Here is a 22,327-nt window from a genome sequence, read left to right as displayed (position 1 = left end):
TGCAGAGAAGGTGAGAGACCTGGGTTCTGGTCCTGGCCCATCCCTCCACCAGGCTTTCCTTCAACAGGGGTTTACTGAGCACCTGCTCTGTGTTTATACCTCCCTGGGCCTTAGTTTCCCTGTCTGTACAATTGGATTTACTCTCCAAAGGAATATTTGTCCAGCTAGCTATCCCTCTCTGAGCACCTACTGTGTAGCAAGGATACTGAGACAAATAGGACACTGGCCTTGCCCTCTAGGAGCTCACATTCTAGTTAAATTGCATGAAGTATGAAAAGAGAGATGCAGTATGGTTCCAGGGCTCTGAGATTCTGTGCCCCATTTTTTATGGACCAAGGCAAGACTACCTTTTCCCAGGAGAAAACCAGCTTTTGGTATCTTCTTGTTTCCTTCATTTCTTGCTGCTGTTTGGGCAGGGAAGATGATTTTTCTCTGTAACTCCCTCATCATGTGTCTCTGATTCCAAAAGGAAAAAAGTCCAGTTTGCTTTTGCCTCTTGCTTTACTCTTCTAACAAGTGGGCACGCTGGTCGTATTTTTCTGCTGGCATTCCACTCTCTTCCCACTTCCCCACAGACATCCCCAGCCCCCAGACCTCTGTTGTCATTTCAGTTGCCAGGATGCTCTCATACTTGCTCAGGCAGAAAGGGGCTTTTGTTGGCATGGATTCAGCTGGCAGCAGAGAAAGAAAAGCCAGTTGGAAAGTAAACAGTGCATCCCAGCCTGGGAACAGAAACCAAGGGCAGGCTATTTCCCCTCTGTTCCAGCTGAGAATCTGGTCACCTCACACAAGCCTGGCTGAGAGCATCCAGCCTGGGTCCTGGCAGGTGTGGGGAGGAGTTCCTTCAGTCCACCAGTAGAAACAGACCAAAGCTCCAGTGCCCGTCATAAGTTGTTCTTAGTGAATGTTTGCTACTGTAAATATAACTGCCTTCCATGTCCGGGGATGGGGAAGTTGGCTGTTATTTTTGTTTGTTTGTTTTGATTGGATAGCCATGTAAATGGTATATAATTTTAAAAGTGTCTTCCCTGTCCCAGCCATTTCATGCCTTTCCCAGAGATGACCAGACAAGGCCCTGAAATAGTCTCTGCAGTTACAAACATGTACTGTACCTCTATAGTCTCCTGACACACACATGCATAAATGTCAGCAATTAGGTTCCTTTTGAATCCTGTACTCTTTCTTCTTTTGTAAGAAATGGTTTAGATTTGACACATTCACAATTCCCTTAACTCCATCTTCATCATATGAATTTAGAGAATGTTAATTTAAATTTCAGGTGCTAATTTGAATTTTGAAGCCCACAGCCCCACAGAAAGACCTAGGAGAATTGTTTCTCCCTCTCTGACCCATCTTCTCTTCCCCGAGTCACTAGTCTCTCTGAGAAATGGCATCTCTACCACCTGGTTGCCCTAGCCAGGAGACTGGAAGTCATTCCTGACTCACTCTCTGTTTCCTTCTCTTGCACATTCAACAGATGATACAAGCCTATGGAGTCTTTCCTCTTGCTGTCTCTCAAGTTCATCCTCTCTTGGTTGGCCTATCAGCCTCAGTTTAGGCCCTTGAAATCCAAACCCTCTGGATTATTGCAGTGGTTGCCAGCCCACAGCAACCAAAGGGATCTTTCTGAAATGTAAATCTAATCACGTTCCTGTCCTGCTTAGAATCTTTCAATGGCTTTCCACTAACCCTGGGATAAAGTCCAGCAGCTCCTTAACAAGACACACAAATGTGTTCTTGAATTTCTCTCTTCCGCTTTTTCTTTCCTTCATCCTTCTCTTTATTCTCTCATGCCTCTCTGTTCCTCCTGCTTGGAATATGTCCTTCCTGGCTATCTCTTGATATCCTTTAAAATGTGCAGTAACTCCAAAGGTTAGGTTCGCCATCTCCAGGCTCCCACAGTGCTCCGTGCCTTACCTCTATCATCATATCACATTGTCCATCTCTCTGCTGGTCTGAGCGCTCCTTGGGACTATTATCATTTTTGTCCCTAGTTCCTTAGCAAAGTGTCATGAGCAAGGTGTAATTCCTGATATAGTAGAAGGAACATGGGTTTGGGTTGTTCAAGGAATTTGTCCATTTCATCTAAGTTGTCAGATTTATTGGCATGAAGTTATTCATAATCTTTCCTTTTTGTCGTTTTAGTATCTGTGAAATCTATAGTGATATCATATTTGACATTTCTGATATTGGTAAATTTTTCTTAATCAGTTCGGCTAGAAATTCAATTTTATTGATCTTCTCAAAGAGCCAGGTTTTTATTTCATTGGACTTCTCTTTTGTTGCTTTCTGTTTTATTGATTTTTCACTTTGATCTTTATTTCCTTTTTTCTACTTACTTTGGATTTCATTTGCTCTCTTTTTTATAGCTTCTTAAGGTAGAAGCTGAGGTCAGTTTGAGATCTTTCTTCTTTTTTAGTATAGGCATTTATTTCCCCTAAGTCTTTGGTCCCCAACACCCAGATTGAGGACAGGTACCAGTCTGTGTCCTGTTAGGAATCGGGCCACATCACCACCTGTGTGGCCACACAGCAGGAGGTGAGCAGCCACATAGCAGGAGGTAAGCGGCAGCGAGTAGCTGGCAAGTGAGCAAAGCCTCTGCTGCTCCCCATCGCTTGCGTCACCGCCTGAGCTCTGCCCCTGCCCCCGCTCCATCCATGGAAAAATTATCTTCCATGAAACCAGTCCCTGGTGCCAAAAAGGTTGGGGACTGCTGCCCTAAGGCACATTAGTGGCATCCCACAAATTTTGATATGTTGTGTTTTCATTTTCATTCACTTTAAGATACTTTCTGATTTCCCATTTCATTTCTTCTTTGACCTATGGTTTAATTAGAAGTTTATTATTTAGTTTCCAAATGTTTGTGGATTTTCCAGAGATCTGTTTATGATTTCCAATTTAATTCCATTGTGGTCAATGAACATACTTTTTATGGCTTGAATCCTTTTCAATTTATTGAGACTTGTATTATGGCCCAGAATATGGTCCATCTTGGTAAATGTTCCCTGTGTACATGAGCAGAATGAGTATTTTTCTGTTGATGGTAGAATCTTCTACAGATGTCAGTTAGGTCAGGTTTGTTGATTGTGCTGTTCAAAGCTTCTGTAGCCTTACTGATTTTCTGTCTACTCATTCTATCATTTGTTGATAGAGAGAAGGGTATTGAAATCTTTAATTGTGGATTTGTCTATTTCTCTTTGTAGTTCTTTCCACTTTCATTTCATATATTTTATTAAAACTCTGTTGTTAAAGTGTATAAATGTTTGCAATTGTTATAGCTTCCTGATAAATTGACCCCTTTATTGTTATGAAATGACTTTTATCCCTGGTAATATTCTTTGCTCTGTAATCTACTTTGATCTATTAATTAATACAGCCACTCTAGCTTTCTTTTGATTAGTGTAATCATGGTATATTCTTTTCCGTTCTTTTACTTTAAGCTTATTTGTATTTATATTTGAGGTGTGTTTCTCGTAGGCAGTATATAGTTGAATCTTTAATCCAATTGAACAATCTCTGCCTTTTAATTGAGGTGTTTAGAAAGTTACATTTAATGTGATTATTGGTATGATTAGATATAAATCTCTTATCTTGCTCTTTTTTCTATTTGTTTCACGTGTTCCTCACATTTCCCCCCTCCTTTTTTTTTTGAGACCAAGTCGTGCTCTGTTACCCAGGCTAGAGTGCAGTGGCATCATTATCACTCACTGCAACCTCAAACTCTTGGGATCAAGTGATCTTCCTGCCTCAGCCTCCTCAGTAGCTGCGACTACAGGTGTGTACCACTACACCTGGCTAATTTTTCTATTTTTTGTAGAGACAGGGTCTTGCTATGTTGTTCAGAATGGTCTTGAACTCTTGGCCTGAGGCGGTCCTCTGCATTCGCCTCCCAAAGTGCTGGGATTACAGACGTGAGCCACTGTGCCCGGCCAATGATTACTTTTCATTCCATTTATATCCTTTGAGGCTCTAACACTCATACTACCTCATGCATAGTATGCCTTACAATATATTATATGTACCTTACAACAGTATACTCTTGGCCTATGTGCAATTGTTGTCATGTTTTACTTTCACATATGTTGTAAACCCCACACTACATTATTATTTTTGTTTAAAGAGATTTAAATAAATAAAAAGGCTTATTTCTTTATTCATGTATTTATCCTTTATGGTGCTCCTCATACCTGTGTGTAGATTTAGATTTTCATCAGATTCATTTCCATTCTGCCTGAATGATTTCTTTTAAAATATTTTGTAGTACATGTCTGCTGGTTATGAATTCTTTTAGCTTTTCTGTGTCTGACAAAGTCTTTATTTTGCCTTTATTTTTGAAAGATTTCACTGGGTGTAGAATTCCAGGTTCATAGGAAGCAATGGTAGACATGGGGGAAAAAAAAAAAAAAGAATTCCAGGTTAATAGCTTTTTGTTTTCTATTGGTACTTTAAAAATATTGCTCCACTGCCTTCTTGCTATCGTTGTTTTCTATGAAAAATCTCCGTCATTCTTATCCTTGTTTCTCTGTATATGGTGTGTATTTTTTTTTTGGCTGCTTTTAAGATTTTCTTTTTAGCACTTGTTGAGCAATTTTATTAATGATGTACTTTGGTGTATGTAGTTTTCTTTGTGTTTCTTGTGCTCAGGAACCTGTTGAGCTTCTTGGATCTGTGGGTTTATAGTTTTTATCAAATTGGAAACTTTTTGGACATTATTTCTTGAAATATTTTTTCACCTACCCCCCTCTTCTGGGGATTCCAGTTACATGTATGTAAGTTGTTAGGCAGTGTTTATCTACTGTAGGGCTAGCTATTCCCTAATACTGAGACAAGACCCCTCTGAAGAACTGAATTATGAGGTTTTCCAATCTGGTGGAGGAACAGGTACTGTAACTGGCCCCGTGTGAGCTCTTAGTACTATTCTCTGTCATGCTTTTGAGTGGTTCTTTCCCTAGTCTTAGATAGCTTCTTCACACGTGTGTGCTGATAAGCATTCTGCTGAATACTTGCGGGGACCCTCTGCAGCTCTCCAGACTTCTCTCTCTATAGCTCTCACCTCTGGCACTGTCTTGTGAACTCCTCAGCTTTGGTCTCCACAGACTCTCAGCTCAATCTCAACAGTTCAGAAAGTCTGCTGGGCCTCTGCCTGGATTTTTCCTCCCTGCACCTTGGTTAGGAAACTCTCAGAGCAGTGAACTGAGGATGATCATAGGGTTCACCTTGTTTATTTCCTAGAGCTCTTAGGGATCATTGTCCTTTTTTGCCCGATGTCTAGTGTCTCAAAAAACGTTTCATTTATCTTTGGTGAGGGGTAAAATCTGGTCTCTACCATCTGTCTTAGCGAGAAGCAGAAGAAGAATTATGGATTTGAATCCTGGCTCTGCCAATTGGTTATTCATAAGCTTTGAGAGTTTAGCAAGTTACTTAATCTCTCCATGGCTCAAATCTCCTCATCTCTAAAATGGGCTGATATGACTAATTCTTTATTTTCAAAATGAAAGAACAAAATACAAAGCTCTGAACAGGTGTTAGGTTAGTATGTGAGAAAAGAAGAATCCAGGATCAAGGTTTAAGCTCCAACCATTAGGAACTGAGAAGAGGAGGGAAAGGTCCCAGAAAAAAGCTCCAGGAGAAGTGGCTGTGGGGGCAGGAGATCCAGCTAGGGCTGTGGTCCCCAACCCCCAGGCTGAGAACCAGTGCAGGTCACACAGCAGGAGGTCAGCTGCTGTAAGCAAGCAAAGCTTCATCTGTGTTTACAGCTGTTCCCTATTGTTTGTATCATCGCATCATTGCCTGAGCTCTGCCTCCTGTCAGGTCAGCAGCAGCATTAGATTCTCATAGGAGCGTGAACCCTACTGTAAACTGCGCATGCGAGGGATCTAGGTTGTGCGCTCCTTTTGAGAATCTAATGCCTGATGATCTGAGGTGGAGCTGAGGCGGTGATGCTAGCACTGGGGAGTGGCTGAAAAATTGTCTTCCATGAAACTGGTCCCTGGTGCCAAAAAGAGTGGGGACTGCTAAGCTAGGGGGATCCCCAGGGCTGGTAGGGGAGAGGAATTTCAGAGAGGGGAGAGCAGCAGTGCCAAAACTTGGGAAGAGGTGGAGGGTGAGGGCATCTGGGTTCACATTCTAACTACAGTTACCTCTGCTTCCTGAGTGACATTTGTGGCAAACATTGGATCTAAGTACTAATTTCTCTCTGCCCAGCTGGAGCAGCAGGGTTCAGAGGCTAGAGGGAGTCTCTGATCTTTCTGACTCAGTTTGTGAAACCAGTTAAAATAGGAGAGGCTGCTCATTTCATTGGACGGGAAGAACTTGATTATGTGAAATACTTGGGAAATGGAGTATATGGATATTACATTTTCAGGATCACACAAGGTCAACCAGAAAAAGCCTTTTGTGTTTGTTTCAATCCAGTTACTGGAAATCTCAGAACTATAAGGGTTAATATATTGTTGGAGCTGGAGAAAGACATAGAGAGAACATCTAAACCACCCTTCCCATATCTTTTGATGAAGAGTCTGAGGCCCTAAAAATGATGGGCCTTGCTCAGCGACATAATTTAGTCATGGCAGAGTTGGAACTGGAAGCCAGATCCAGGATCACAGAACCTGTGTTGCAGGTTCCGGCTAGACACCAGTCTCTCCTGGAGTAGTGGAAGGAGCATTATCTGTTCAGGAGACCTGGCTTGGATTTCTTGTCCATTACCTCTAGCCTTGTGACCTTGAGCAAGTTGTTGAACCGTTGTGACTTTAGTTGCCTATCTTTAAATTGGTCATAACCTTAACTGACTCTACCAGTAACTCTTAGCAGTTTCCTCCAGATCTAAGATTAATGTCAAGTGGTACAGTGGCTCTCGCCTGTAATCCTAGCACTCTGGGAGGCCAAGGCAGGAGGATTGCGTCAACTCAGGAGTTCAAGACCAGCCTGAGCAAGAGTAACACCCCATCTCTACTATTATTAAAATAGAAAATTTAGCCGGGCTTCGTGGCACACGAGTATAGTCCCAGCTACTCAGGAGGCTGAGGCAGGAGGATCACTTGAACCCAGGAATTTGAGGTTGCAGTGATCTATGATGATGCCACTGCACTCTACCTGGGGTGACGGAGCGACACTCTGTCTCAAAAAAAAAAAAAAAAAGATCTAGAGGCCATTATGGGGTGAGAGGACAGAGGGCACTGACAGATGAAGAAATGACAGGGCCAAGTTGGGCATTAAGGAGTGCCTCCTCCCTTCTCCCTATCTCAGTGCCATTAGTGGCACGGAGACGTAGATTCCACTCTTGAGAAGCTTATGGTTAAGGGGAGACACAGGACAGGTATGAGGAAGACATTTATTCTTTAAAACACAAGAGAAAACTCTGCGCAAACTCCTCAGCTATGTAGACTCATCAGCCTCAGTGTAGGGGAAGACAAAATGGTTGGATTTTATCACATGTGCTTTTAACTAATTTCAAATCCACTAGAAAAAAATTTTTTTCTAGTCAGAGGCTTTTACTGCCTAGCCTCATGGATTACCAGTTAATAGAGAGTTACTGATCTGACTAGGCTGCCCCCCGGATGCCCTCTGTGCCAGACTGCTAGCTTATGGAATCCGGGGGTGGGGAAGGCACTGGAGGCTCTCAGATCCCCAGGCTCAGGCAGAAGCAGGCCCAGCACACTGCTTGGTGCAGGGTAGGTGTTCCTCTGTGGAGAAAGAACATGCCCTTTGCAGGGAGGCATCATGGCTTTGATCCAGGCCTGTTACTACTTAACTGTATGACTTGGGTAGGTGATAAACTCTCTTTGTGCCTCAATATCCTGATCTTTCACGTGAGATAATAACAGTACCTACCCCATAGGGTTGTTGGGAAGAGCCAATGAGCGTGTAAAGCACCAATCATGGTGCCTGGCACCCAGGAAGCCCTTCGTAAATGTTAGCTGCTGTTATATATTTTTACCATATACTCTTTCTTAGAGGAACACACTGGGCTAGGAGATGGGACACGAAGATCCAGAGATTCCCAGAGAGAATGTTGGACACAGGCAAGGAAAGAGAGGCAAAGGGGGAAAGAAACAGGCAAGATGGAGAGAATGCTCACATTCACTGAGTGTTTTCAAAGAGATTATCTTTCTTATCCGTCCTTGGGTAGTAGTATCACCCCCTTTTTGCATCTGACAGAACACATTCAGAGATATGAAATAACTTACTGACGCTTATCTGGAGTCAGGCCTGGAATTCTGACCTGGTCTTCTGGCACCAAACCTCACATTGTTTTCTCTGTGCCCCATTGCTGGTGGGCATCAGCCAAGGACAGAGATTGATGGATGCTGGCACTGGCCAAACGATGAAGTGGTTTTAAATTGGTTTTCTCAAGCTGTGTTTTGCAGATGTTGGTGTGTGTGTGTATTGTTGGTTTTTTTGATTTGTTTCTTTTTTTTTCTTGTGGGCCAGTGGGGTGTTGGTGTTCTCTTTCTATTAAAGTAGACACTGAGAAGTCTTGGAGTTAACAAGACCAGTGACCAACATTTACTGAGCACTCACTGCATGTCAGGCCCTATGCCTTACACCCATACCTCACTTTAATCCTCATAATAACCCTATGAGGTGGGTATTATTATCATCATCATGAAGATTAGTAAGGTTAATTTGCTTAGGGTTGGTAACTTGATGGTGGAGCTAAAACTCTTAAGTTGGACAACTGGATTCCCTAAATGACCATTGTAACTAAATGTGACCCAGCATCTCCTAAGCTTGTTTAGCTATGGAGGTGTTTTATCATGCCTTTTATAGAACTTACTTTGTATGTGCTGTTTAAATGATTTTGGAGCAGTTTGATATTCTGTTAGGTTGTTGATTATGGGGATTATTTCTTTCATCTTTGTCCCTGTTAAACAGATAAGGAGCTCCTTTCTTTCTCTCTAGAATTTTCCCTTGCAGTGAGTACTGTAGTCCCTGTGTGTTTGCTGATGAAATCAGCAGGGTTTCAGACTCATTTCCTGGTCATACACAAGTACTTATTTTACCATCTCTAAATGGAATGCGTTAGCTCCAGGCCATGGAGAGCAAATTAGAGGAATAGGGAGATACATCACAGAGAAGGAGGCTGCTCTGAAAAAAGCTTTCTGCACCTCTAGCTAAGCTCTTTAGCTGTGTGGAATAAATACAGCAAGGTCAGGAACAACATTCCAAGGCTTTTGTAGGATGAGGCCCTCTGTCCTGCAGGTGAGTCTGAGGCACTGAGCAATGATGGACATGCAACAGCCTCTGTCTGGATTTCCAAGGTGCATTTGGGTTTCTGAGAACTCTCTGTGGGTCCTGCAGGTCCATGCTGTCCTAGCCACCCTTACACAGGATAGAGAAATGAGAGCCCATCCCTGCCCTGTCTTCTGAAACTGCATGCAGTGTCAACAGCACTCATTTGGGGAAGGGACTCTCAAACCAGGCAGATTAGCACCTCTTTTCCATTTTTTTCTCTTTTTCTTCTAAATGGGGATTCAGGAGAGCAAATCAGGTAACTTTCTGGTTCTTTCATCTGTCAGCATGAGCTTTTAAATGGAATTTGCAGAGGGCAGAGTTTGGAAATTGGATGAAAGAGCGTTAGGCAGACTGTTTTCCTTGTGACAGGGGGAACTGCTGGTTTATTTATAGCAACTTAATTTGGAGATAACAGACTTGAGATGGTGGAAAGAGCCGTGGGCTGGAGCCCTGGGTTCTAGTCCTGATTCTTCCTCTGACTCACTCTGGGGTCCTGGCAAGCTGTGCCAGCTTTTCTGGGCATCATTTCTCAGTTATCTAATGGGAGGGATTGGACTTCAGTATCTCTGAGAGTCCTTTGAGCCCCCTCTGCTCGTGATGCCAAGAGTGTAACTCTTACTTGGGCGAGGTTTGGTGCAATCTCTGATGCCATGTGGTGCAAGGATGGTTACTAACAATCATTCCTACAGGAGGAGGATGGGTTTCTTTGACATTGGTGGTTAACTGTGTTATTTTGACTTTGGGTCTTTTCTTGCCACACATTCAGGGCAGATGACATCCCCCTACCCTCTTCCCCTGTCCAGCAACTAGTGACTAGTGACTTGAGGGCCACATGTGCTTCTCCTGGCTATGAGAATAACCTGGACATGTGAGATTTATTCACAGGCAAAATGAGCAGGCAATGATTGCCGGGGGCAGGCAAAGCAGGGTTCCCTCAGCATCACTCTCCTCCCTGCCTGCCGGTAGCCCTGCGGGGACCAGGCTGCTGAGGGTTCTTCAGAATGCTCACTTAGGCTGGAGTCCTGGTGTTGCATTTGTGTGTAAGTGTCCTCTGGAGAGTGTTTGTGTTTGCTGTGTCGTTTGTGCTGAGAGCGGGAAAGCAGAGGCACTCTTCTTCCCTCCAGTGCTGTACCTTCTGCTAGAGGACTGCAGCTGGAGACTCCTGGGTCTTTGAAAGGACTGTAGACATTCATTTACTGAGAGCGTATTATTGGGCTCTCCTTCCCCCCATGTCCGAATCTCTCAGTATTAGTAATGAGTATGTGGTTATGACTTCTTGGCATCTGTTGAGATGCCCTGGGCTGTTTGCCCCTATGCTAAACACCCCCCAGATCTGGGACAGGCAAACTTGCCCTCCTCAAAAACTTTTCAAAGAGAATTCAAGTTTGTCTAGGAGAAAGAAACGTCCTATCCAGTTGTATTGAACTGATGGCTACTCTGAAAGTGATTTCTGTAGGCTAACGACCTGCAGATAGAGTTTCCAGTCCTGGGTGAACGTCTTTTCAACTGGTTTCTCTGCTTCTTAGGGTATCTCTTCTGTATCTTTCCTCTAAATAGCTGTTTGGAGGGTCTAATGAAGCAAATGTCTAGAGACCAATGTTTATTTCAACATGGTTGGAGTTGTTTTTGCTTCAGCTTTCAGAGCCAATAAAACTGGTTATTAGATTCTGTAATTGCTGCTGTAATTACTCTCTTGGAACCGGCAAAGGCGTAATTAAATATGGAGATTCCAAGGACTGTTTTTTTCCATCTAAAAGCAACCTCTCAAACTTCTTTTAGCCTGGGTTAGATTTCAATTATTAAAGCCATTGTGTTATAAATGACACTGGCGGTTCTTTGGTAGAAAAGCGATTACTTTGGACGCCACATTTTTAAATATTTGATTTAGATGAACAGCTCTTCTTTAATCTAGTATTTGCTTTTTTAATCAAACCATCAGGAATTTGGAGACGTTAAAACAAGACATTAAGAGACAGTATGTATGTATATAAATATTGGGCTTGGCCCTTTAAACTTTGGCTACATATAGAAGCCAATTTCTGTTGTCAGAAATAAGCGTAAGATAGAGGAAGTTTTACTTTGAGGGTAACAGTATTCAGGAAGAATGCCATTTTACTTGTGAAGCCCTCTAGTTCCTCTAAGCCTTTAGTTTGCCCTAAGTTATACCTCACCACTGTGCCACTTGTTTGTAAGATACTGGAGATGGTTCAAGTGCTGTGAATATTTATGTCTACACACTTTCCTGCAACCTAGATGCTGACTCCATGTCTATTTTCAAGGTTATTTTACTCATGAAGCATGTTTGGGGGCTTCTGAGGGGGAAAATTAATCATGTAGCCTTTCTCTTTGGAGTTCTAGTTGAGAAATACACACAGAAGTTAGACCTGGGTAAAAAAAAAAAAATAAAATCAACAGACCCTGCTAGACACCATCCAGGAGAGTTCATTGCATGGAGGGGAAGAGACTATAGAACCCTGCTGGTAGGAGGGAGAGACTTGGGGGGTGAGGCTGTTTGCTTAGCACACTTTTCCCTGGTCTCAGAGAAGGCACACCTCACAGCAGGGTTCTTGCTAGAAGTTCCTGTTTTATGGGCCAGGAGGAATGCAGATGTTATCATTTCTCCTCTGAGTCAGAGATGCACAAGAGATAAAATATGGGCGCATCCTACACGAAGAACCCTGCATAGAATATATGAAAACCTTATAAAACAGATGAAATTAGAGATTCAATTTGATATATATTAAGCACTTACTGTGTACCAGTCATCATGCCAGATGTTGGTCTGCAAAGATGAATTATATGAGTATTATTTCATTCATGTGGGGAAGGGTGTCTCTTGCTTACCTCCCTGGTATATTTGCTTCCAGATCAATTTTTGCTTACGGGGTTTTAAAAGTGGAGGTGATGGCCAGAGAAATTTAGAATTGGCGTATAAGGAGTCACTGTCAATTGAAAATGTATTAGATATTCTCTGAGAGTTCTCAAAAAAAAAAATGTATTAGAGAAAAAGATAAAGCAGTTCTAAGTCTATGATGTTAATAGGGAAATAACTTTATTTTAAAACTAAGAATGTAGCTGACTGTATAAAATCAGTTTCATAAACATTTTATCAAGCTCTTGCTATCCTCAGGACACCGGAAAGCCAAGCAGCTCTGCCATCTTCTCAGTGTTGTTCTTGAGAGCTGTCTCAGAGGCACTTGCTATCATTCCGATGGGGAAGAGTGGGGCACTGGGGGGTTATGCAGACCACTGGTTGAGCCCCTCCTTCCCCAGATGCCTTTCTGATCCCCAGTCCCTTTGTTCAAGTGGGATCTGGGATCTCTGATCTCTGCCCTGTGAGTGGGTGCCGGAGAAGTAAATGAAATTAGGAGGTGGACGGGACTGCCCCCTTGTTCGGTTACCATGCAGAAGGTTCTCAAAGGCCTCGGTGAATCTTGGGTACTGGGGAGGTCTGGAGGGGACCTGGGAAAGGGGTACCTGTGGGACATTGGCCCCTGGCCTGAGGAGGCTTAAGAATGGTGATGAGAGTGTGTCCGGGTAGCTTTTTTGGAAAAGCAACATGGCACCAAGTCACAGGAAGCAGGTCAGCAGCCCCAGGCCCTGGAGGCACTTACAGGACTCTCCCAGGGCATCTTCCCTCTGACATGTTTGTCTATGGCAAAGGTGGTTGGTTATGTAGAGCTTCCCTGACCCAACCCAGCCATTCCTTGTATCTGAGTCTGTGCTGAGCCTCCCTTCTGGCTTTGATGCTCATTGAAGGAAAGCAAAAAAAAAAGGGCTTCCCTTCACCCTTCTATGTTCTTTGGCTGGGCTATGAATTAAATTGATGTAAGACCAGTTAACTCGAGAAAAACCATATTTAGTTACATACCTACTCATGGAAGTCCCACAAAATATGAGGCTTGAGGAAGGGTCAGATGATTGAAGCTTATATAGCAACCTGAGCTACAGAAAGGAACAGGGGCTTAGAGCTTCTGGGGGGTGGTGGCAACACTAAATTATGGCACAAGTTATGGGGGCATGAGGGGAGGAATTGTATGGTGAGTCAAGGTTGTGTTTTTATGGAGATTAAATCAGGTAAGGCCGGGTGTGGTGGCTCATGCCTATAATCCTGGCACTCTGGGAGGCCTAGATGGGAGGATTGCTTGAGCTCAGAAGTTCAAGACCAGCCTGAGCAAGAGCGAGACCTCGTCTCTACTAAAAATAGAAAAAATTAGCTGGGGGTGGTGGCATGCACCTGTAGTCCCAGCTACTCGGGAGGCTGAGGCAGGAGGATCACTTGAACCCAGGAGTTTGAGGTTGCTGTGAGCTAGGCTGACACCATGGCACTCTAGCCCAGGCAGCAGAGTGAGACTCTGTCTTGGGGAAAAAAAAAAAAATTCAGGTAATTAAAGTTATCTGGAGCAACCACCTTCCTGATACAGATACTTTTACTAATTTAGATTTCCTTTATAGATATGAATTTCTTTTTAAAAGGACAGCTTTTTGGAACTACTCCTGTGTCTGCAGTTTCTTAGAATAACCAGTGTTACCAAACCAAATTGGGCTTCACTCACTGGCACAGTAAAGCCAGACACTGAAGCCGAGGGTTGCAGCAGGAGAAATAGGCTTATTTGCAGGGCGCCAAGTAAGGAGAACGGGCAGCTAACCTTGAAACCTGAACTCCACGATGGCTTACTAGCTGGGCTTTTTAAAGGCAGAGGCACATTTCAGGTAGGCAGAATTGCAAATCAAGACGTGCAGGTTATATATTGGCCTGGCCCCAAAAGGCAGGATATCCTGAAGTGTAGGGGGCGGGGGATGGGTGGATTCCGAGATTCTTGGATTGGTGGAAAGGAACGTTAAGATGGCTATGGAGGGCCCTTCAGGGGAAAATTTAGAAAGAACGAAGATTGGCAGTCAGAGTTCAGTTCCTCAGTTTCCTCCTTATCTGCATTTTCCATCTGGTGGGCGTTTCTGAAAAACTCTAGAACATATGTTAAGATATGGTCATTTAGTTTCCATAGGGAACCAAAACACTTTAGGAGGTCATTGTTTTCTTCAGGTTGCCCATTCACTTTTCAAGGCTAGCCAGGCACCCTGGAACTTCCCTTAAAGGAACTCAAGATTTTCCTTTATTTCCATGCTTGAGGGGCCTGGCAGGCCCTTAAGAGGGGTCCCTGCTCTGTGTCACCAGCTCACACTATGCCGAAGAAGCATATTTAGGGGTGGCATATTCTGGTCCTACAGTCATATTAATATTTTAGGGTAATGTGTCCTGAGCCCCAACACCATCTAAGATGTGTGCTAAAAATACTTTTTGGAGTATCTGAAAAGAGGGGAATTGAGACAGTAAGTCTGTGTTTTGAGCAGGGAGATGTGGTTTTGGCCCCACCTCTGCCCCAAATGCACCTTGGTTAAATTGCTTACCTTGACTGGACCTTAAAATGAGATGATCTCTTACAGCCTTAACATGCTTAGAGGCTAAGATAGAAGATGTCATCGGCCTGCCAAATAGTCAGGCTCATGTCTGACTCATGTCCATGGCAGTGAGTTCTTTCTTTTAATTTAGTTGTGTTTTCTACTGTCAATCTAAAAATAATCAAAAGGGTCAGAATCTAGTTTAAAGAGAGTTTATTCAAGTGCAAAGTTGAGGACAGGCCACCCTGGAAGCACAGATTCTAAAGAATGGAAATCAGTGTTCTGAAGTGTAGAAATTTGAGATCACTTATAATAGACAAAGGTTAGGGAAGTTTAACAGAATTTCAACATCTTTCTGTATAAGGCTTAATGCATTAGTTTGAGGTGGTCTTGTTCTTTCAGGAAAGATATACTTAACATTCCGCACTGAAGAATGTAGAAGATGTAGCGGTCTTGGGGTCTTTTGCATCATCTGGTCTGAGTTAGGTACAGGACAATAAAGGAGGCAGTTATTTATAACAAAGATCAGTGACTGGAAGGGGAGAGGTCTTGTCTCTGTCTGATCTCCTGGTCATTTACAGAATAAGAACAATAAGGAAGAGAGCTAAGCTATAATCTAAGAAGCAGAATTGCAAACATGTTATGTAACTAAGTCAGGGCTTAACTGCCCCCTTGGCATAATAAATTTAGAGGGTCCTGAAACCTGATTTTCTTTTATACTGTGATAGAGACACAAGCTATAGTAACCATCTTTAGGCATGGGGCCTTTTGCTTTTGAATAAATGTCCAGTAGGAAATCACTGGGTCGGAGGGCAAGAACATCATTATGGCGGTTGCTGTTTGTTGCCATGTTACTTTTCAGAAGCAGTATAACAATTTACAGAGTCGTTAGCTTTGCATGAAATAGCTTTTTAACCCAAACTGATCTAGTATTTGGTATAGTTATTATTTTTGTAATTTAGTTGGCATAAAATGGTACTTTAAAGTTGCTTTATATAATAGTAATTAGAGCAGGCCGGGCACAGTGGCTCATGCCTATAATCCTAGCACTTTGGGAGGCTGCAGTGGGAGGTTGCTTGAGGCCAGGATTTCGAGCCTTCAGTGAGCTATGATCATACTACTGCACTCCAGTCTGGGTGACAGAATGAGACCCTGTCTCTTAAAATAAAACAAAGCAAAACAAAGCTATCCTTTTTTGGGGGTGGTGATGTTTACATAGTTTAATTTTATTTACTCCTCTCAGTGACTGCAGCAGGGAAGAAGCTAAATAGCCCGTCTAAGTCTGTCACCTGAGATTTGAACCTAAGGTAGTTTGACCTTAAAGTGCATTCTTTCTCTCTGTGTATGTGTAGTTACCAGAGTGTGAGTTTTTGCTTGTGTCCTTGTTTATTGGCTGTGTTCTGAGATATGTGAATTTTATATAGTTTTCCTAGTAAATTTTGTGTGCTCTTTGTGTAGAAGAGATTATTGACCCTCATTAACCCTCTGCTATAGTGGAAGCAACAGCGGAGGCGTATCCAGTACAAGTGGGGAGAAGACTCAAGTGAACACTAGGACATCACCTTGTGTCTGGGCTCTCTGAAACCCTGTTTTCTCCCCCATGCAGCGGCCCTCCAGGCACTGAAGCGCAAGAAGAGGTATGAGAAGCAGCTGGCACAGATCGATGGCACATTATCAACCATCGAGTTCCAGCGGGAGGCCCTGGAGAACGCCAACACCAACACGGAGGTGCTCAAGAACATGGGCTATGCCGCCAAGGCCATGAAGGCTGCCCACGACAACATGTACGTGTCCACCTGCTGGTGGAGGGAGGCACCTGCGGGGCAGGGCAGTGCTGGCCCTGGAATGCCTCACGCCTGGGCCATGGCCTTGGGTGGACGGACCCCTTGACTTACCCATTCAAGCACATGAGTTTGTTTTAATTTGCATTCTCTTTGGGAACTTCCTCTAAAATAGAATATGTGCCCTGCTGCCTTTGGAAGCAGATCTTATGTTACGAAAAAATATTTTCTGAGTAATTCAGGGTTATTATGACGAGAGTAGTTTCAAGCTGGAAAGGTTCTTGGAAGGTCCTCTTGCCCAGGCCTCTGATTATCAAGGTGGGGAAGCCGTGTCCCAGAGAAGAAGGCTGGCTTGTCCTGGGTTATATGGGAGCTTGGATAGAACTGGGATTAGAGTCAGTGTCCATGACTTTTTCTTGATGCTCTCAGGGGCCTTGAAATGTGTGGTGCATCTGAGGGCATTGGATCTGTTCCCACGTCTGCTTTAAACGGAATTTTCTGCCTCCTCCCTTGCCCTCAGGTTATGACTGTTGTTTTGACAATGTTCTTGGCCTGGGCAGTCCTTCCTCTTCTATATGGCTATTCTCATGAGTAGTGGCCTAAGAAACTAGATATATAAGCTTGTCAAAATTGTAACTAAAGGGCAGGGTAACTGGACTCTAAATGAGGACCTCTCCTGTGAACAAAATTCTGCATTTGTTTTATTGCTTAGATTTGGTAGCATATATTTGGGAGTGCTTGGAGCCTTTTTTCCTTCTTCTTGGGTATGCAGCTGTGCTCTAGAACAGGGATTGGCAAAATGCAGTCTGTGGCCCTGTCATCTGTTTTTGTAAATAAAGTTTTATTGAAATACAGCCATGCCCATTAATTTACATATTGTCTGTGGCTGCTTTTGTGCTACACAGCAGGGTTGAATATTTGCAACAGAGACCTTAGAGCCATAAATTCTAAAGTTTTTACTATCTGGCCCTTTACAGAAAAAGATTGTTGATGCTGTTCTAGAAATGTGAGGTAGCAGGAAAAGTAGCCTTCAGATAAGTGAAGTATTGTCTGAGGTGGATATTCATTGGGCTGAGCAAGTACATGTGTACATACTATATTGCATAATTGTGTATTTGTATTGGTGTCAATTGACAGTGTATAGAAAACAATTCTGCACTTTTGCCTTTCTTTTTTGGCTAGTAGAGGATCCATAAGTGGATTTGAGTAGATGGGAAGGGCCTGTCAGGTGGCGTGGCTATATTTTATGATTTGTGATTTTATACCCCTGCCCCCACACAAGAGTTGCCCTTGAGCTTGAAGAAGAGCTATTGGCCCAGGAGTTAGAAGTCCTATCGTCTCATCTGACGTGGTTTCTAATTTGCATTTGGGACCTTGACCCTGCCACTTAACTTTGCCTTATTTCCTTAGGGTGTTGGAGTAGGTTATGTCTTAAGGACATTCCCTTGATTCTGTGATTCTCTATTTTAAAGGGTTGGAGGAAGGCAATAATGAAAAGTAATTCCTTACAGGGAATAATTGTAGGGGGCGTAGCTGGGAAGTTGATTGTGTGGAATGGGGTTTCTGCTCCTGCCTTGCAGGCCCTCTTTACACAGACCAATCAATTGATATGACATCTGTCCATTTCATTAAAGGGACATCGATAAAGTTGATGAGTTAATGCAGGACATTGCTGACCAGCAGGAACTTGCAGAGGAGATTTCAACAGCAATTTCAAAACCTGTAGGGTTTGGAGAAGAGTTTGACGAGGTGAGTGGTTTTGTACAGATCACGTAAACTTCATAAATGACACCCAGGCTGCCCCTTGATGTGCTCTTGAAGGCTCTCAGGCAGGGAGTATTTTGTTTGGAAATCACCAATTCTTACCCCTCCAGAGACTTGGAGATATACAGGACATGGTGTTAATCCTCCCTGAATTCTGGATTTTTTTTTTTCCCCCCAGAAACAGGGCCTCACTCTGTCTCCTGGGCTAGAGTGCGGTGGCATCATCATAGTTCATTGTAACCTCAAACTCCTGGGCTCAGGCCATCTTTCTGCCTTAGCCTTCCGAGTAGCTGGGACTACAGGAGTGCATCACCATGCCTGGCTACTTTTTATATTTTTTTGCAGAGATGGGGTCTCACTATGTTGATCAGGCTCAAACTCCTGGCCTCAAGCAATTCTCCCACCTCAGCTTCCCAAAGTGCTAGGATTACAGGTGTGAGCCACTATGCCTGGCCTGAATTCTGGATTTTGAGGAATATTTTCTCTGTTTGGGGTAGAAGCCTAGGTAGAGTAATAGAGCCTTCATTGGGACCCTTCAGACAGTTGGTTTCAATAGTTCACCTTTCTGTGATGGGCCCTGGGCTTGGAACTGGGGTTGCAGAGGTGACCATGCCCTGGAAAAGTTTACAGGGTTTGCCCTCAGACAACTCCAACATGAGGTAAAGGCAAAGCCAAGGAGGGAGCATTTACATTTGACCCCTGAGGGATCTGTCAGAATCTTGGCCACCTACCAATATCTGCTGTAGCAATTTGGAACCTTGAGTCTCTTTAGGTTTTATAATACAATACCAGCCCCTGGTGACAGTACTGTATTATGTGCTAGATTTGTGTCTCCTGAAGGTCAGCTCCTCTCCACTGATCCTAATCTTTGTGCTTTCTGACCCCCACTGTATAACTAGGTAAACAGCCTGCAGCTCTTGCCCGTAGCTCCCAGCACCAGGGCTTTCGTGTTTCAGACTGGAGTTTGCTGGACTAATCAAGTTAATTTCAATTCAGAAAACATTCCTGAGTATACACTCTTTGTGCCCAGCTCTAAGATGAAATAGGAATGAAAAGATACGGTCTCCTCTCCCAGATGCTCACAGTCTAGTGCAGGACACCAGATGTATATACATCTGTGATGCTCGACAGTGTATTACGTTCCCTAGTGGAAGCTTGTTAGGATGTTTGAGTCACAGAGAGTGGAACCTGGAGTTTTTCTCCTCTCTGACCTTCTCAGAAGGGTGTGTGTGTCCACTCAGCGTCAGTACGAGGCACGGCCGCAGGGGCTGGGGTTCCCAGGGAGGGTGCTCACTCTGTGTTTCCTTTTACCAGGATGAACTCATGGCAGAATTAGAAGAACTAGAACAGGAGGAACTAGACAAGAATCTGCTGGAAATCAGTGGACCCGAAACAGTCCCTCTACCAAATGTTCCCTCTATAGCCCTACCATCAAAACCCGGTGAGTACCTCTTATCCGCAGTCAGGATGCCATGTGGGGGTGATCTTGTGATCTTCTGGTCGGTTGCCTTTGGTTTGGGTCCTGAGCTTGCCTAGGATTGAGAACCAGGTAGGATGGCCGCAGAGACAATGTCACCTGCCCTTTACTAGTTTCCCTCTAGAGCAGGGTTTCTTAATTTTGGCACTGTTGACACGGCCAGATAATCCTTTGGGCAGCGTGGTGGGGAGTGGGGGTGGGGTTGTCCTGTGCGCTGTGGATGTTTAGCATCTCGCCTGGCCTCTACCCACTAGATGCCAATAGTGACTGCCCCTGAGCTGTGGCAGCCAAAAAATGTCTCCAGACATGGTCAGATGTCCCTGGCAGAGGTTGGAGGGATCACCCCTAATTGAGAACCTCTATTCTAGAATGATTTTTTCCTGTGTTACCAAACAAGAGAAAGTTCCAGGCACTGTGAGAAGGTGTGAAAGTTTAAGTCTAGGACAGTTCTTGCCCCCTGTCTAGTATCCTGTGTTGTGCTCACCCGGAAAAGCCCAGGGCCTCAGAGGCAGCTCCTGTAGGAAGGAAACAGCTTTGGCTCTTTCAGAGACCTGGTTCTATAAAAGTTCCATTTCTTTCTTCCTCTTCCTTCTCCCCCTCCCCTCCCATAATATTTCACCCCTAGGCAGCAGTATGCCACACAGAACTTCTAGAAAAAGTGAGGCAGTTTGATATGGCATGGAGAGAGCGCCCCGGGAACAGTGTGTGACCAGGTTGTGGTCATCTCCCTCTCCTGTATATAGAGAGGAAATGGCCCCTCAAATAGAGTTGGCTGCCTGGAGTGTGTGTGGGCAGAGTTGTCCAGCAGGCCACCTGAAGGTGTATACAGGTGGTTTGGGTACCTTGAGGAGGAGTGGGGGGTCGGCAAGGATTAGATCTCTTGGGGGTTCTTCCTGCTGTCCCCCTACCTTGGATGCTGTGGGACCGAGGCCTCTAGGGAACCCTGATGGACTCTCAGTGTAGAATCCTTGTTTTGTCTGGCCCTGCTGGGGGTGGAGAGGAGGTGCTGCAGAAAGTGTGCCCGGTTTTCTGTTGCAGGTTTTGGGCACTGAGAAGCCGTCCCCTGACGGCCTGGAGATGAGGCTGGCTGCTGGGGAGGCCTGTCAGGTGGACACCACACAGCACTGCCCTAGCTCCCAGCCAGCCCTGCTAAATAACCTTCTCTTTCTTCACACAGCGAAGAAGAAGGAAGAAGAAGACGACGACATGAAGGAATTAGAGAACTGGGCTGGATCCATGTAACTGGGCCCGCGCGGGCTGGGCCCAGACAGACTCTGGTGGCCTGCGCAGTGGGCAGGCGCGCGTGTGTGCGGGGCAGGCAGGCCGTGGTGCAGGCAGTTCCATCGCTCTCCAGTCTCACTCCAAAGCAGTAGGGCCACGTCGCTGCTCACTCTGCATAGCATGGTCTGCACCCGGTGGGACGGGCGGGGGGAGGGGGGCGGGCGGGGTGGGAGGTGCCTGCTGTTTATAATGTTGAATTTCTGTAAAATAAACTGTATTTGCAAATCCAACATTGAGCTTCTGGACTACGCTAACTCCACTGCTGAATCCTCAATGGAAAGGGTCGACCACGTGCAGTTGAGATGACCTGAAAATGTAGCCTCTGTCCCTTTAAGTCAGTGGACTTGTCGCACATCTCTTTGTATACTTGTATGGTACTGGCAGAAAAGTCGTTTTTTAAAAGCCATAGGCTTTTTCCTTGTCCTTAGCTGTAATAATGCATCTGATTTTGATTTCCTCGAGAGCTGTATTTCTGTCCATCACCTGTGTACTGGCTCTGTGTCTACCACTCTGGCCCACTCCTCGTTCCTCCTCCCCTGGTCTTTTGGAGTTTGTAACACTAATTTGAAACGGATGGTGTTCTCTTGAGAGCAAGTGAGATTGTTAGAATTAAGTTCCAGCTATACAGTTTTCTAACATAACTCTAAGGTCCTTGTTGCTGTTTGTGATAACTGATAGATATCTCATTGAAAACATGCATACATTTATATTCAGATGAAATTATGGTTTGCACTGTCTATTAAATATCTCAATTAATTTTCATACTTTGCTGTTGTGTTCAGTCAATCATTTGCCTCGGGAGCGGACCCTTTCCAGGCCAGCAGGGTGTGCAGTGGAGTCTGGAAACACATGGAAGTCTTGACCGTGACATATGTCAACCATTTGAACCAAAGAGCAGAACCTGTCTTACCAGAAACCTGTTCAGGGTCTAGAGCGGCCCTCACCTTGCTTGGACCCTGTGAGCACAGTTCGGATGAGTTGGTGCTTGTGCAGCTCCAGGGTCTCCCCTGGGTCTCCTCGGCCAGGGTCGGTGGGCAGTGCCTGCAGGAGCCTCCGCCTGTGAGAAACCAGGGTGTTCCCGCCGCCAAGGTCCATCGGGAACATTGAAGAAAACGGCCTTTCCCATGGGCAGGAAGTGCAGGGCAGTGACTGAGAATCTAGGACACAGGGGTCATCTCAGGTCTGCTGTGACTCACCATGTGACTTCAGCCCAGCCCCTTCCACTCTCTCTACTTTTCTTTCCTCTTGTGTCCCCTTGAGAATCTGATGAACACTGTGGACTCTCGTCAGAAAAGTAGGTATGTGCATGTTCGTCCTTAATTCTGCGTACAGATTCGCAGTATTGAGATGACACCTCTGTCCCCCTGTATTTATCCTCAAACTTCTTAAG

General features: G+C 44.5%; 1 protein-coding gene across 1 annotated transcript in view; it reads left to right on the top strand.

Moving 5' to 3' along the window:
• The window catches only part of CHMP4B (charged multivesicular body protein 4B), a 40,906-nt gene extending 19,204 nt beyond the window's left edge, over window positions 1–21,702 (top strand). Inside the window, exons 2-5 of the mRNA XM_069495734.1 lie at window positions 16,241–16,418; window positions 18,050–18,164; window positions 19,494–19,620; window positions 20,834–21,702. Of these exons, the coding sequence (XP_069351835.1) occupies window positions 16,241–16,418; window positions 18,050–18,164; window positions 19,494–19,620; window positions 20,834–20,898 (485 nt within the window). The 3' untranslated portion in view covers window positions 20,899–21,702. The remainder of the gene's footprint in view (window positions 1–16,240; window positions 16,419–18,049; window positions 18,165–19,493; window positions 19,621–20,833) is intronic.
• The last annotated feature ends 625 nt before the right edge of the window (window positions 21,703–22,327 follow it).

This window comes from Eulemur rufifrons, chromosome 20, assembly GCF_041146395.1.
Source record: "Eulemur rufifrons isolate Redbay chromosome 20, OSU_ERuf_1, whole genome shotgun sequence".
Taxonomy (NCBI): Eukaryota; Metazoa; Chordata; class Mammalia; order Primates; family Lemuridae; genus Eulemur; species Eulemur rufifrons.
The sequence above is the reverse complement of the archived record's forward strand: the minus strand, read 5'-3'. Positions and strand labels throughout refer to the sequence as shown.